The sequence below is a fragment of the Carcharodon carcharias genome, chromosome 12, assembly GCF_017639515.1.
Source record: "Carcharodon carcharias isolate sCarCar2 chromosome 12, sCarCar2.pri, whole genome shotgun sequence".
Taxonomy (NCBI): domain Eukaryota; kingdom Metazoa; phylum Chordata; class Chondrichthyes; order Lamniformes; family Lamnidae; genus Carcharodon; species Carcharodon carcharias.
In genome coordinates this window covers 135,602,749-135,617,743 of record NC_054478.1, presented here as the reverse complement: position 1 = coordinate 135,617,743, position 14,995 = coordinate 135,602,749, and the positions used below count along the sequence as shown (strand labels likewise).

Sequence of the window (14,995 nt, the reverse complement as noted above, 5' to 3'; positions counted from 1 at the left end):
GCAATGCCTTGACCAATCAGAGTCGACCTGCCTGTTGCATTCTCCATGGCAATGCCTCCACCAATCAGCAATGCCTCCACCAATTAGTTTCCACTTGTCAACCAATCAGCATTCTCTTCTCATGCAGTATAAATTGTTGTCCTCCCCAATACAGTTTGGTAATTTCTTGTGATCAGTGCAAGCCAAAAGCTTAGATAACATGTCTCTTGTTTTCAGCAATACTCAATTATTCATTTATAAAGTACTAATTTTCGATGTAAAATGCTGCTCCCAGTGAGGGAGGACATGAGGCTTTAATCGTGTTTATTGTACCTCCATCTTAGACTTAGCAAAGGGATGTTTTTACCCAGCCAGATATTTGAATTTAAGTCATTTTTCCCATGTCTTCACTTCTGGAAGATTTGTTCTCCCAGTCAGCCTTGCACTCTCTGTAACCTCGAGCTCGTCCAAAACTCTGCTGTCTGTCCTAACTCACTCCAAGTACTGCTTACCCATCACCAATGGGTCCGCTGAGCTACACTGGTTCCCGGTCCAGCAACAGCTTGAATTTAAAATTGTCATCCTTGTGTTCCAATACCCCCACCCCACCCTCCCCCCCACCATGGCCTCAACCCTCCCTATCTCTGTAATCTCATTCAACCCCACATCCCTCCAAGCACTCTGTGTTCCTCTAATCCTGACTTCCTGTGTATCCCAGATTCCTTTCGTTCCACCATTGGCAGCTGCACTTTCTAAACTCCGGAATTCCCTCCCCATGGCTCTCCGCCTTCCTTCTCCTCCTTTTAAGACGCCCCTTAAAGGTACCACTTTGACCAAGCTTTTGGACCACCAGCTCTAAGATCTTATGTGGCTCGGATGTCAAACCTCATCAGGTCACGCACCTGTGAAGCGGGGAGGTTTTACTGCATTAAGGGTGCTACGTGAATGCAAGTTGTGGTGAAGGTTGACTCACGAGAGCAGTTGGACGGAGTCGGCCTGCTCCCTCACGAACTGTTGCCGGTACTTGGAGAAACTGCGCAGGGCCTGCATCTGGTCCTGGCCCACGTCGATCTTGTCCTTGTCCGACCACGTTTCCACGGCGACCAGGACAACCCTGGTGTTCAGCTGCTCCTTGAATATCTGCAAGACAGGAGGACAGGACAGGTACAGGAGTGGAACACTGGGTAAACAGACAGTTAGCCAATCAGATCAGCAGAAACACAAGGGTAAAGCAGGAGACACACATGGGGTAAGAAACTCTATTAGACAAATTACGTTTCCTTCTTAAAGCAGCAGCAAAAATTAAAGGTTCCCCGGTCTTTGTGAGACTTATGGATGCCAATAGGTAGAAATTTCTCCAGGCATTACAGGTAGCCAGTGAGAAAACTCACAGGAAGTTAATCTTACCGGGACTGCTGGGCATCCTACAGCACTTTACAGCCTATCAGGTCCTTTTGAAGCGCAGTCACTGTTCTGATATAGGAAATGCGGCAGCCAACTCGTGCACAGAAAGATCCCATCAACGGCAATGAGATGATGACCAGATAATCTGTCCTGGCGACGTTGGGCTGAAGGGTAAATATTCACCGGGAGAAGAGCTCGGCACTGTCTTCAAAGAACAGCAGGCAAAGGATCTTTTATGCCCACCACACAGCGGAGATGGGGCATCTGTTCAGAATCTACAAAAAGGCAGCACAGTGCAGCACTCCCTCAGTACTGAATGGACGTGTTGGCCTAGATTCCATGCTCAGGCCTCTGCAATAGGATTCGAACTCACAGCTTTCCGACCCAGAAGTGAGGGTTGGGTTTAAAACACTAGTTGGAGAAGCTGTTTCCTGCCTCAGGGGTTTTGGAGAGGCAGGATATCGAGTTTGGTGGCGGGGGCAATGATCAAGCCGACTGTGTGGGATCTTTCGGTGCAGAAGCTGGCTGCCGTCTTTCCTACATTATCACAGTGACTCGGTTTTAAAAGTACTTCAGCGGCTGTAGAGCACTTTGAGATGCCCTGAGGTTGTGAAAGGTGCTAAATAAATGCAAAACGACATCCAGGCTTCCCTATCTGAAAATATTAGCCATTAGTCGCCTACAAAAGGAGAGTGAAAAAATAATGGGAATGGGCAGACCATCTTCTTAACCTGCCTCTTACCGGTCCCTGTCTTCTATGGGCACTATGACCTCGAAACTACATGGTAAGGAAGGGGTTAACATCTCCCCGCTGAAGCTCCTCTCAGTCCATTTAAAATGAACTGGTTAATATGGTGTTAAAGTGGCAGGTGGAGGAGGAGTTCTATGTAGAAATGTGAACACTGAGAAAGGAACTTCGGGCAGTCTACTACCACGTTTATTACGAGTGTCACAAAACACTATTTCGAATCAGGAAGCAAGAGTCTGATGAACTTTGTTGTGCTTACAGCCTTGAACTATCAAAATTCAACCAGGTACTGAACATTTCTCTGGTTATCAGCCTTATTCATCTCACTCTCTCGCCCCTTCACTTATCCCCATCTCCCTGCACACACTTGCACCCGCAGTGCCCATGAAACCAGGCAGACCTTGACATATAAACAGTGATTTGGCTGCTTTGATCCTGAGCTGAATTGGCTCCATTGTCTCAATTACACATGATGGTCCTCAAACCTAACAATGTGAACATTAAGCACGTGCATCAGCAACAAGGCTGCAGTGTCCTCACATCAAAGACAATCTATTCGGCAAATTAAAGTCCTTCGGCTCTTCAGAGTTCTGCTGGAAAGCATAAACAGATCCACATAAACGTAAGAGTCGATATTTCACAAAAGGACAGCACCTTCCCTTGCAAAGGCAAGAGAAGCAACACCATCTTATTGAAAGGAAGGAGGAGCAGGCTCGGGAGCCAAATGTCCCACTCCTGCTCCTTTTTCTTATGATCTTGTGACATATTTGCCAGACTGGGTCTGCAGCAGATGATGAGAAACCCAACACAAGGGAAAATCCTACCTGACCTTGACCGCACCGGTCCACCTGATGCAGATGGGTCTGTCTGTGACCGTATCGGTAGGAGTGACCGCTGCACAGTCCTTGTGGAGACAAAGTCCCACCTTCGCATTGAGGATACCCTTCATTGTGTTATGTGGCACTACCACCGTGCTGAACGGGATAGATTCAGAAAAGATCTAGCAGCTCAAAACTGGGCATCCATGAGGCACAGGGGGCCCTCAGCCGCTGCAAAACTGTATTCAAACACACTCTGTAACCTCACGGCCTGGCATATACCCTACTTACCAGACCACCAAGCCAGGATCAACCCTGGTTCAATGAAGCTTGTAGCAGGGCATGCCAGGAGCAGCACCAGGCATGCCTAAAAATGAGGTGCCAACCCGGTGAAGCTACAACACAGGACCACACAGCAACTCGCCAAGGCTCCTTCGGCAGCACCTTCCAAACCCACAACTCTACCCCTAGAAGGACAAGAGCAATAGAAGTATGGGAACACGACCACCTGCAAGTTCCCCTCCGAGTCACACATCACCCTGACTTGAAACTATATCACTGTTCGATCCTGGGACTCTCTCCCTAACAGCACTGTGGATGTACCTACACCACATGGACTGCAGCGGTTCAAGGAGATGGCTCACCACCATCTTCTCAAGGGCAACCAGGGATGGTCAATAAATGCTGGCCTTGCGATGCTCACATCCCATGAACAAATAATAAAAATAAGTGTGAAATATGGCTCCCAAATTTCCCAAAATGCAGCAGTGCCTGAGGAACCCGCACCCCCCAGCCTGCCCCCCCGACCCCACCCCGGTTCCCAACAAAGTTTAGGGCTACGAGAGTAAGACTGCACCAAGGTCCAACTTGCCTCACGTTGCCGTGTGCCCTTGTGCACCACCATCCAGCATTCCTGGCTGAACGTCACACTTCCATGAAGTAGCGGAAAAACAAAAATAACCTTTGAGCCAGCACTCATTATCCGTGCAAATTGGATTTCTACTTACAAAGTCTAGCAGGTTAACCACGGACTTGGCAAAGTTGTTGGTGTGAGGCCGGGAAGATCGGTGCTTCTTGTACTGTGAGAGAGAAAGTAAAGGAACATCAGTCCCCAGTGAAACCCCAGGTAATGTCCAATAAAAGTCACAGCCCTGTTTGACAAAGCAGTGAGGGATGAACCCGGCAAATGTAGTCTTTGCGCAAAACGGCCTAAGTGGCTGCCCCCCATCCCCGGCACTTGCTGCTGAGGTCCCTCGACACGCCTTCACCCCACAACCCCCATCCCGTGACTCCCCCCTTTCCTGCCAAGCCTGGGTCCCTCCTCGAACCAGGGCCTCAGGTGGGTGTTGTACCTGCAGCAGCCACTACCTCCCCGGTGGCACTGCTGGGTCCAGAAGGCTGATCCTCTCAGGCAGCGGCACCTCCGCTCCTGGGGTCCTTGATCACGGGGGAGGGGGAAGGTCCACTGCTGACCCATCAGGTGCCTGGGTGGGCCTTCGCTAAAAGAGGTGACAGGGGAATCTCGCCAACTCTCCAGCTGGCAGCCTAGTCTTCCGTCATCTGCAGAATATTCTGCCCCCTGAAAGGGTTGGTGGAAGCAGCTTCAGCGATAACTTTCAGAAGAGAATTGGATAACTATTTGAAAGGGAAACATTTGCAGAGCTACAGGGAAGATGCAGGGCAATGGGACTAATTGGATAGCTCTTTCAAAGAGCCAACACAGGAGCAAAGGGCCAAATGGACTCTTGTGGTGTCTCATTCTCCTCTTCCAGCATGTTCCCAGGAATGATCTAAGGCTGGAATTGAACCAAAGGGTTCTGATGGTTTATATACATAATGATAGATATCTGGGAGGGAGTTACAGGCTGGAATCCAGTTGAGTGATTATACCCACAGTGAAAGGTAAATGGTAAAGTCATAACTGATGAAGGTTATTCGCAAAATGAAGAATTTTTAGTGGTCTTAAAATGAAAGAAGAGATTACATAGAAACATAGACAATAGGAACAGGTGTAGGTCATTCAGCCCTTCGAGCCTGCTCCACCATTCAATATGATCATGGCTGATCATCTATCCCAACGCTGTACACCTGACCTCTGCCCTTGACACCTTTAGAGCCCAGAAATCTATTTCCTTCTTAAATATATTCAGTGACTTGGCCTCCTCAACATTCTGAGGTGGAGAATTCCATAGGTTCATCACTCTTTGAGTGAAGAAGTTTCTTCTCATCTCAGTCCTAAATGGCCTACCCTGCAACCTGACATTGTGACCCCTTGTTCTAGACCGCCCCAGCCAGAGGAAACATCATCCCTGCATCCAGTCTGTCCATCCCTATCAGAATGAAGTCCTCTCAATCTTCTAAACTCCAGTGAACACAGGTCTAGTCGTCCCAACGCCTCCTCATACGACAATCCTGCCATCCCAGGAATCAATCTGGTGAACCTTCACTGCACTTACTCTATGGCAAATGTACTCTTTCTTAGGTAAGGAGACCAAAACTGCACACAATACTCCAGGTGTGATCTCATCAAGGCCCTGTACAGCTGCACTAAGACATCCTTAATATTGTACTCAAGTCCTCACGCAATGAAGGCCAACATACCATTTGCCTTCTTAACTGCTTGCTGCACCTGCATGCTTGCTTTACATGACTGGTGTACAAGGACACCCAAGTCCCTTTGTACATCAACATATCCCAATCTATCACCATTTAAATAATACTCTGCCATTCTGTTTTTTTCTACCAAAGTGGATAACTTCACACTTAGCCACATTAAACTGCATCTGCCATACATTTGTCCACTCACTCAACCTGTCTAAATCGCCTGGAAGACTCTTAACACCCTCTTCATTGCTCACATTTCCACTAAGTTTCATGTCATCAGCAAACTTGGAAATCCTACATTTGGTTCCCTTATCCAAATCATTGATATATATTGTGAATAGCTGGGGCCCAAGCACTGATCCCTGTGGTACCCCATTAGTTACTATCTGCCACTCCGAAATAGACCCATTTATTCCTATTCTGCTTCCTGTCTGCTAACCAATTCTCAATCCATGCCAATGTATTACCCCCAATCCCATGTGCTTTAATTTTACACACTAACCTCTTATGTGGGACTTTATCAAATCCAATTACACCACATCCACTACTTCTCCCTTATCTATCCTGCTAGTTACATCCTCAGAAAACTCCAGTAGATTTGTCAAATATGATTTCCCTTTCATAAATCCATGTTTAATTTGTCTAATCCCTTTGATATTTTCTAAGTGTCCTGTTATCACATCCTTTATTATGGACTCTAGCATTTTCCCTACTACTGATGTTAGGCTAACTGGTCTGTAATTCGCTGTTTTCTCCCTCCCTCCTTTTTTAAATGGTGGGGTTACATTTGCCACCCTCCAATCTGCTGGGACTGTTCTAAAATCTACAGAATTTTGGAAGATGACAACCAACACATCCACAATTTCCATGGCCACCTCCTCTAGTAGCCTGGGATGTAGATTATCAGGCCCTGGGGATTTATCAACATTCAGTCCCATCAATTTCACCAGCATTATTGTTTTAGTAATACTAGTTTCCTTCAATTCCTCCTTCTCACTAGACCCTTGGTTATCAAGTATTTCTGGGAAGTTATTTATGTCTTCCTCCATGAAGACAGAACTAAAGTAATTGTTTAACTGCTCTGCCATTTCCTTGTTCTCTACTATAAATTCTCCCATTTCAGACTGTAAGGGACCTACATTTGTCTCCACTAATCTTTCTTTTTACATACTTATAGAAGCTTTTACAGTCCGCTTTTATGTTCCTTACAAATTTACTCCATACTCTATTTTTCCCCTCTTCATCAATCTCTTGGTCTTCCTTTGCTGAATTCAAAATGCTCCCAATCCTCAGGCTTGCTACTTTTTCTAGCAACTTTATATGACTCCTGTTTGGATCCAATACTATCCTTAATTTCTTTTGTTAGCCATGGTTGGGCCACTTTTCCTGTTGTGTTTTTGTGCCAGAAAGGAATGTATTGCAATGCATACATGCATTCCTTAACTATTAGTCATTGTCCTTCTACCGTCATGCCTTTTAATGAAGTTCCCCAATCTATCTTAGCCAACTCACGCCTCATACCTTCCTATTTTCCTTTGTTAAGATTTAGGACCCTAGTTTAAGATTGGATTACTTCACTTTCCATCCTAATGAAGAATTCTATCATGTTATGGTCACTGTTCCCTAAAAGACCCCGCACAACAAGATTATTAATTAAACCCTTCTCATTGCACAACACCAACTCCAGGATAGCCTGTTCCCTAGTTGGTTCCTCGACATATTGGTCTAAAAAAAAAACTCGTACGCACTCCAGAAATTCATCCGCCACAGTCTTATGGCTAATTTGGTTTGTCCAGTCCATATGTAGATTAAAGTCACCCATGATTACTATAGCGCCTTGTTACATATACCTCAATTTCCTGTTTATTACTGTCCCTTACCTTATCACTACTGTTTGGAAACCTATAGACAACTCCCACTAATGTTTTACGCCCAATGTTGCTTCTTAGCTCCATCTAAGTTGATTCTACATCTCGATTTTCTGAGCCAATATCCTTTCTCGCTATCGCACTGATTTCATGCTTAACTAGCAACAGCTTGCCACCTCCTTTTCCTTTTTGCCTATCCATCCTAAGTAGAGTACTCTTGGATATTCAGTTCCCAACCTTGGTCACCCTGCAGCCATGTCTCTGTAATCGCAATTGTATTGTACCTGTTTACATCTATTTGCACTGTTAATTTGTCTACCTTATTGCGAATGCTCCGTGCATTCAGATACAATGCCTTTAGACTTGTCTTTTTAACATTTTTGCTCATTTTTTTGTACTATGGCCCTATTTGCTGCTAGCCCTTGTTTCCTCTGCCTTCCACGTATGCTTTCTACTTTTCTGTCTTTCATTCCTACCTTTGTTTCCCTCTCTTGTGTCTCCCCGCTCAGGTTCCCAACCCCCAGCCAATCTGGAACCAAGGTTTCTTGAATACTTTAACCTGAAAAACTGGAGTTCAGAAGAGTAAGGGCTGACTTGATTGAAGTATATTAGATCCTGAACAGCCTTGACAAGGTGGACGTGGAAAGGATGTTTCCTCTTGTGGGTGAGTCCAGAACTAGGGGGGGTGGGTGGCACTGTTTTAAAATTAGGGGTTGTCCCTACAGGACAAAGATGAGGAGAAATTGTGCAATTTTGGAACTCTGGAGGAAGTGGAAGCTGGGTCACTGAATATTTTTAAGGCAGAGGTAGATAGATTCTTGTTGGGCAAGGGAATCAAAGGTTATTGTGGGTAGATGAGAATGTAGATCTCGAAACACATACAGATCAGCCATGATCTCATTGAATGGCGGGAGCAGGCTCGAGGGGCCGAATGGTCTACTCCAGCTCCTATTTTGTAAATTCATTCGTACATTCATATATTGCCGGTAGAATTTGAATTTATGAAAGTATTTTCATAAATAGCTGAATTGCCCAATAATTGGAAATATTCTTTATTGAGAAGTTAACTCGTTTAGCTAGTTAACTAGTGATTGTCTCCCTTTGATGTGTGTGTGTGCAGGCTGCCCTCTGGTGAGTGAACAGGTAAAGCGCAAGAGACTAGACCCAGAGCAAAAGGACTCGTTTCTCCCCATCCATAACAGTTAATCAAATTGCAGTCTGCAATATTGCAGCAGATTCTTGCGATGTAGTTATTAATCACAAAGGGTAACTTTACAAAAATTGCCGTTTGTTCTTCTGTGTAATTTTAAATCCACATCAACCGTCTCTCTGAAAATGTAACATTCATTTTCCCAGATTTGAAGTTATTCTCACAAGGTCATAAAATAGGGTGTCTGTCAGGACATTAACACAACACATCCCAGCTAAGGCAACCCAGAACACTGAACACTTTCCCCAATGCACAATATCCAACTTCAGTTAAGACAATTCCAGGGATTTTTCCTCCTTGTTCCCAGTCCGTACGAATCCCACTTTGAGGGAAGGCCTTCCCATGTCATGCCCAAGCTCACAGCTTTCAAACTGTGTCCCCTGACTTCTGCTTGAAGCCCTGCTGCCAGGTACTATAATAATAATAGTAGCGAAGGCTTGTTAAAAATGGAGGAGAAAAATCAGCTGATGGGATGAAAGTCTCCTTTCGCTGTTGGATGTAAAGATTCACCAGGAAATGGGTCCAGGGAAAGCACCAATCTCATTCAGGCCACAAGCCTAGAAGTAGTGAGCAATCCAAAATGAAATACATTTAAAATTCCAATTTCTTCCAGCCTTAAAGCTCCCACTTACTGCAGCCCTCTTTTAAGCCAACGTTCTATCCAGTAGTACACTAATATGCTGAGCCTCCTCGCTAATCCTGTCCATTTGCAAGCTTTCCAAAACTCCAAGTATACATCCGTAATAATGTCTTGAAACTCCCAAACAGGTCACTTAACTGTTTACTCACTTTGCTGAGCCCACGTTGGCTGTTCCTTTGACAACATAGGCTTCTCCTAATTGCACTCAAATATTTTTTGAAGAGGTACCCCAGCGGCCAGGATTTGAACCTTCTGATGGACACTTGCAGTTCTGTGCCAGCACGAATGCAGCAGCTATTGGCCCTCTGAACAAGTATTCCCCCGAAGTTAGCTGTGTTTACCTCTCTGCCAGTGTTTCATATTGGAACTGGTTCCCCAACAATAACACCTCACCTTCCCCCTTCGCCAACCTCATCCAGGACAATTAACTCACTGAAAACTAACACGTGTAACTTGACGATTGATTAAGTGCTTCATATGTAACCAAAGGAGCATCTCAGGTGCTCCACATGCAGCCACAACAGATATGAACGATTGTCAGAAAACACTACAGGTACCAGACCCCATATCTGGGACCGATGTGTTCCGGATTTGCGCATTTTCCGGACTTTGGGTCCTGGGGGGCACGGGGATCAGGGGAGAGAATAGAATAATAATTAATTAAAACTTAAAGTTGGGCTGATTTACCCGGACCTGGGAAGGAACGAGGGGGCAGACCAAGCTGGCTTCTGCACCATTAACCCCAACACGGAATAAATGAGGCCAGACCCAAAGATCAGAGGATCAGCCGTGACCCAAGATGTGACGGACAACAATGCCTGACAGGGACTGTAGTTTCCAGGGCAGGACCCGGTTTTCAGATCTCTCTGGATTTTGGGGCACTGAATAAGGAGTCCGGTACTTGTACAGCCGTGAGCTTCCGTTCTGCATTCACCAATTGGCTTCCTGAGCTGGGGCCTTACTTGTGAAATGACGCCCCTGTCTCAGCTCCTTATCCATGCCCTGGTTAACTCCCAGAGTGGACTATTCCAGTGCTTTCCTGCTCAGCCTTCCACCATGCACCCTCTGTAAAGTTCACCTTATCTAAGTCTCTGCTGACCGTGTCCTGATGCATCCCAAGTCCCATTCATCCATCACCCCACTATGCTCACTGGCCCACACTGACTCTCGGTCCAGCAACACCTCAGGTTTAAAGTTCCCATCCTTGTGTTCATATCTATCCAAGGCCTCACCCCCTCCCCATCTCTGCACTCTCCCCTAGCTCTATAACCCTCTGAGAACTCTGCATTCCTCCAATTCTGGCCTCTTGTGCTTCTTGCACCCAGCCATTGGCAACCATGCCTTCAGCTGTTTGGGCCTTAACTCTACAATTCCCTCCCTAAATTGCTCTAACTTACTCTGTTGCTTTACAACACTCCTTAAAAGCTTCTTGGCCAAGCCTTGGGTCACCTGCCCCAAATACTCCTATGTGGCTCCATATCACATTTTGTCTGATGACGCTCCTGTGGTATGATAAAGACACTGCATAATGCAACCGGTTGATGTACACGTGAGTAATTCCAACACTGCAAACTGACTGTGACTGTAAGAAGTATCAAAGCTTCCTACCATCTTGTGGTCATTCACAATCATCAGCTCCAGGTACTTCATTTCATAGAAGACACTGCGGCGGTGAACCTGAGGGAACAGAAGTTGATTGGTCAGCCCGTCTAATAGATGTGGGGCCTTGCTACTGTCAGCAGCTCGTCACCCCTGCAAATGTAGACACCCCCTTAGCCTGGGGAACAATCTACCTGATGGACTGTAAATGGTTAACAGTGACACCTATATTTACTTTACACCTCACAATATCTCAAAGTGCTTCCCAGAATCAGTGATGACAGAGTGCATTGACTTTTTTAGCACTGTCAAATGAAGCAGCCATTGGTAAATGACCAGTTAATTACACAGAATTTGTTAGCATTTGAGGAGGTCTCATGGCACAGTGGAATAGCGTCCCTGCCCCTGGGTCAGGCACTCCAGGTTCAAGTCCCACCCCAGGACCTTGATGGTCAAGGAAGGTGTGTTCAGAATGCAGCCAAACAGGTTGCCTATCAACCTGCAAATCCTTCCAATTCATGCCAAAGGTGGGAGGTAGGAGCAGGGGAGATTCCTGGCCAGCCATGTGGTGGAGCTTCTACCATCACTATCCATAGCTCTGGACTATGAGATGCCTGCACAAGTGTGTGTTGCCACAGCAGCTGCGACTCCCTGAGTGAACAGAAACACATAGATCCAGGTCATTCAGCCCAACTGCTCCATGCTGGTGTTTCTGCTCCACAAGTGTCTCTTCCCACCCCTCTTCATCTCACCCGATCAGCAATTTCCTTTCTCCCTCTATTTTCCCCTTAAATAGATCCATACTATTCACCTTGACCACTCAATGTGGTAGCAAAATCGCCCATTCTAACCACTCTCTGAGTAAGGAGCTGCTGAATTTTTCCAACATCTCCTGGTTTTATTTCAGGTATCTGCACACAGACTGCTATCTCTCAGGGAGGTATCAGGACAGTGACGGGTGTCTCTCTGCCCCCCACTCTCTCAGGGGGATAGCTATACACAGACTGATGTCCCACATTCCCTCTCCCTCAAGGTGACAGCTGCACATTGAGAAGAGAGTGAGAGCTATCAGTCAATCTGGGAGATTTCTGTAAATATCTTATATTTATGGCCTGCTACTTTTGGCCTCACCCCCAATGGAAACATCGGCCAGGATTTTGCAGTGCGACCTGTTGTGGGAGGAACCGCAAAATGTGGTGAGCCAGCCAAAGGTCCATTGACTTCGGCGGCCCCAGTAAATTCACCGGCAGGCAGGACCGGAAGATCCCGCCAGTCATCTCTACGTCCACCCTATCAAACACCTTCATAATTTTAAAAGATCTATTAGGTAAACCTCAGTCTTCACTTTTTTTTGGAGTTCAATGGAATACTTTCCACTTGCCTACATGAGTGCGGCTCTAACAACACGCAAGAAGCTGGACATCATCCAGGACTAAGTAGCCCGCTTGACTGGCGTTCGGTCACCACCTTAAACATTCACTCCCTCCCCCACCAGCTCACAGTGGCAATAGTGTGTACCATCTACAAGGTGCACTGCAGCAACGCACCATGGCTCCTTTGACAGCACCTTCCAAAAGTGCGAGCTCTATCACCTATAAGGACGAGCGCAGCAGACACATGGGAACACCACTGCACTCATCCAGGCAGGTAGAGAGTATTCCATCACACTCATGACTTGTGCCTCGTAGATGGTGGGCAGGCTCTGGGGAGTCAGGAGCTGAATAACTCTTCTCAGAATTCCCAGCCTCAGATCTGCTCTTGCAGCCACAGTATATATATGGTTGGTCCAGTTCAGTTTCTCATCAATGGTAACTCCCAAGATGTTGAAAGAGGGGGATTCAGCGATGGTAATGCCACTGAATGTTGAGGGGTTTTAGTTAGATTCTCTCTTATTGGAGATGGTCATTGCCGGGCACTTGTGTGGCACAAAGGATCCCCTCTAAGCCACATAACATCCTGACTTGGAACTATATCGCTGTTCCTTCACTGTCGCCGGGTTAAAATCCTGGAACTCCCACCCTCACAGCACTGTGGGTGTACCCACACCACATGGACTGCAGCGGTTCAAGATGGAGGCTCACCACCACCTTCTCAAGGACAATTAGGGATGAGCAACACATGCTGGTCTAGCATCCCATGAAAGAATATATTTTTAAAAATTAAAGGATTATATGTCTTTGATGTTGTAAGTGGGTAAGTGTTTATTTTTACACCAGATTGACCATTCGAGGGGATTTACATTTTTTTCGAATAAGTTTTATGGATAAGATTTTTTTTCAGTTATGAAGTGTCTTTGAATCTGACAGCTCGATTAGATTGTTAGGAGCTTATTTTTTTAATGCCCATTTCAAAGTTATCCTGAGGTCTGCTCCTAGTGGTGATTGGGGTGGGGGGGAATGGGGGGAATGAGGAGCAATGGAGGGGGCATGAAGAATATGAAGAGGCATGGAGGGAGTCTCAGGTGGATGAGGAGGCATGGGGGGGTATGGAGGGTATGAGGGGGCACGAGCATATGAAGAGGCATGGGGAGTAGCTGAGAGAATGGAGGAAGTATGAGGGTATATGTAGGGGCATGGATTTGGCCTGGGTAGTATGAGGGGGCTTGGAAGAGGCATGGGGGTTATGAAAGGGAATGGAGAAGACACTGGGATGGATGAGCAAATGAGGGGTGAGGGTTAGGAGGCATAAGAACTATGTTGGAGAGCTGGCCTGATGTCCCAGCAAACTGAGGCGGGCCTTCTAACCAGCCTGCCTCGGCACCCACCCAGCTCCAACGCTGCCTCCGGATTCAGAAAACCTGAGCCCTGCCCCCCTACATCTCCCGGAGATGAATATATGACAGGTATGGGCAGGGATGATGGGCTTGGGTTTCCGAACTCAAGAAATGGTCCGACTCACGTTTTCCAAGCCCAAGACAAAGAGCCAGCCTCTACTGTCCGTTTCCTAGCTCCCGATCCATTTTCCCCCTGACTTCACCTATTCGGACCTTAGTCATGATTCCTCAACGTGTGTTTTGCCACTGCTGATGCTAACCTGTGAGGTGAATGTTGGCTAGGTTACAATAAAAACTCACCCTCCCAGCTCTCCTTCATACAGCTGGTGAATTAGACATCACTGCAGGAATTCCTCAGGGTCCTAGACCTGTCTTCAGCTGCTTCATCAATGACCTTCCTTCCACCATAAGGTCCTCAGATACCGAACTAGTCCATGTCCAAATGCAGCAAGATCTGGACAATATCCAGGCTTAGGCTGACAAGTGGCAAGTAACATTCACACACAAAAGTGTCAGGCAATGACCATTATCTACAAGAGAGAATCTAACCATCGCCACTTCACATTCAATGGCATTACCATCGCTGAATCCCCCACAATCAATATCCTGGGTGTTACCATTAACCAGAAACTGAAATGGACTAGCCATATAAATACCGTGGAAGCAAGAGCTGGTCAAAGGCTAGAAATCATGCTGGAAGTAACTCACCTCCTGACTCCTCAAAGCTTGTCCACCATCTACAAAGCACAAGTCAGGAGTGTGATGAAATACTCTCCACTTGCCTGAATGAGTGCAGCTCCAACAACACTGAAGAAGCTTGACACCACCCAGGACAAAGCAGCCCACTTGATTGACACCCCTTCCACAAACATTGACTCCCTCCACCACCAACGCACAGTAGCAGCAGTGTGAACCATCTACAAGATGCACTGCAGGAAGTCACAAAGGCTCCTTAGACAGCACCTTCCAAACCCACAACTGGTACCACCCAGAAGGACAAGGGCAGCAGACAGATGGGAACACTACCACCTGCAAGTTCCCCTACAAGCCTGACTTAGAAATATATCGCCGTTCCTTCACTGTCGCTGGGTCAAAATCCTGGAACTCCCTTCCTAACAGCATTGTGGGTGTACCTACACTACATGGACTGCAGCGGTTCAAGAAGGTAGCTCATCACCACCTTCTCAAGGGTAGCTAGGGAAGGACAATAAATGCTGGCCTAGCCAGCGATGCCCACTTCCCATGAACGAATAAAAGAAAAGTAAATGATTCATGATGTAATAGGAGAGAATTTATTATCTATATTAACAATGAACAGCAAAGCCAGTCAGGTTCTAGATTCCACCTGGAAT

The 14,995-nt window shown here is 46.4% G+C and overlaps 1 protein-coding gene across 7 annotated transcripts in view; it reads right to left on the bottom strand.

The window, feature by feature from the left end:
• The window catches only part of LOC121284769 (disintegrin and metalloproteinase domain-containing protein 23-like), a 178,647-nt gene that overhangs the window by 85,958 nt on the left and 77,694 nt on the right, over positions 1-14,995 (bottom strand). For all 7 annotated transcript variants that reach the window (XR_005944537.1, XM_041200356.1, XM_041200355.1 and 4 more), the window contains exons 9-11: positions 10,880-10,948; positions 3,957-4,028; positions 953-1,119 (exon numbers count right to left, since the gene is read on the bottom strand). Coding sequence is in view for 6 of the 7 variants with exons in the window: in XM_041200356.1 (XP_041056290.1) it covers positions 953-1,119; positions 3,957-4,028; positions 10,880-10,948 (308 nt within the window). In the remaining variant the exon portion in view is untranslated. The remainder of the gene's footprint in view (positions 1-952; positions 1,120-3,956; positions 4,029-10,879; positions 10,949-14,995) is intronic.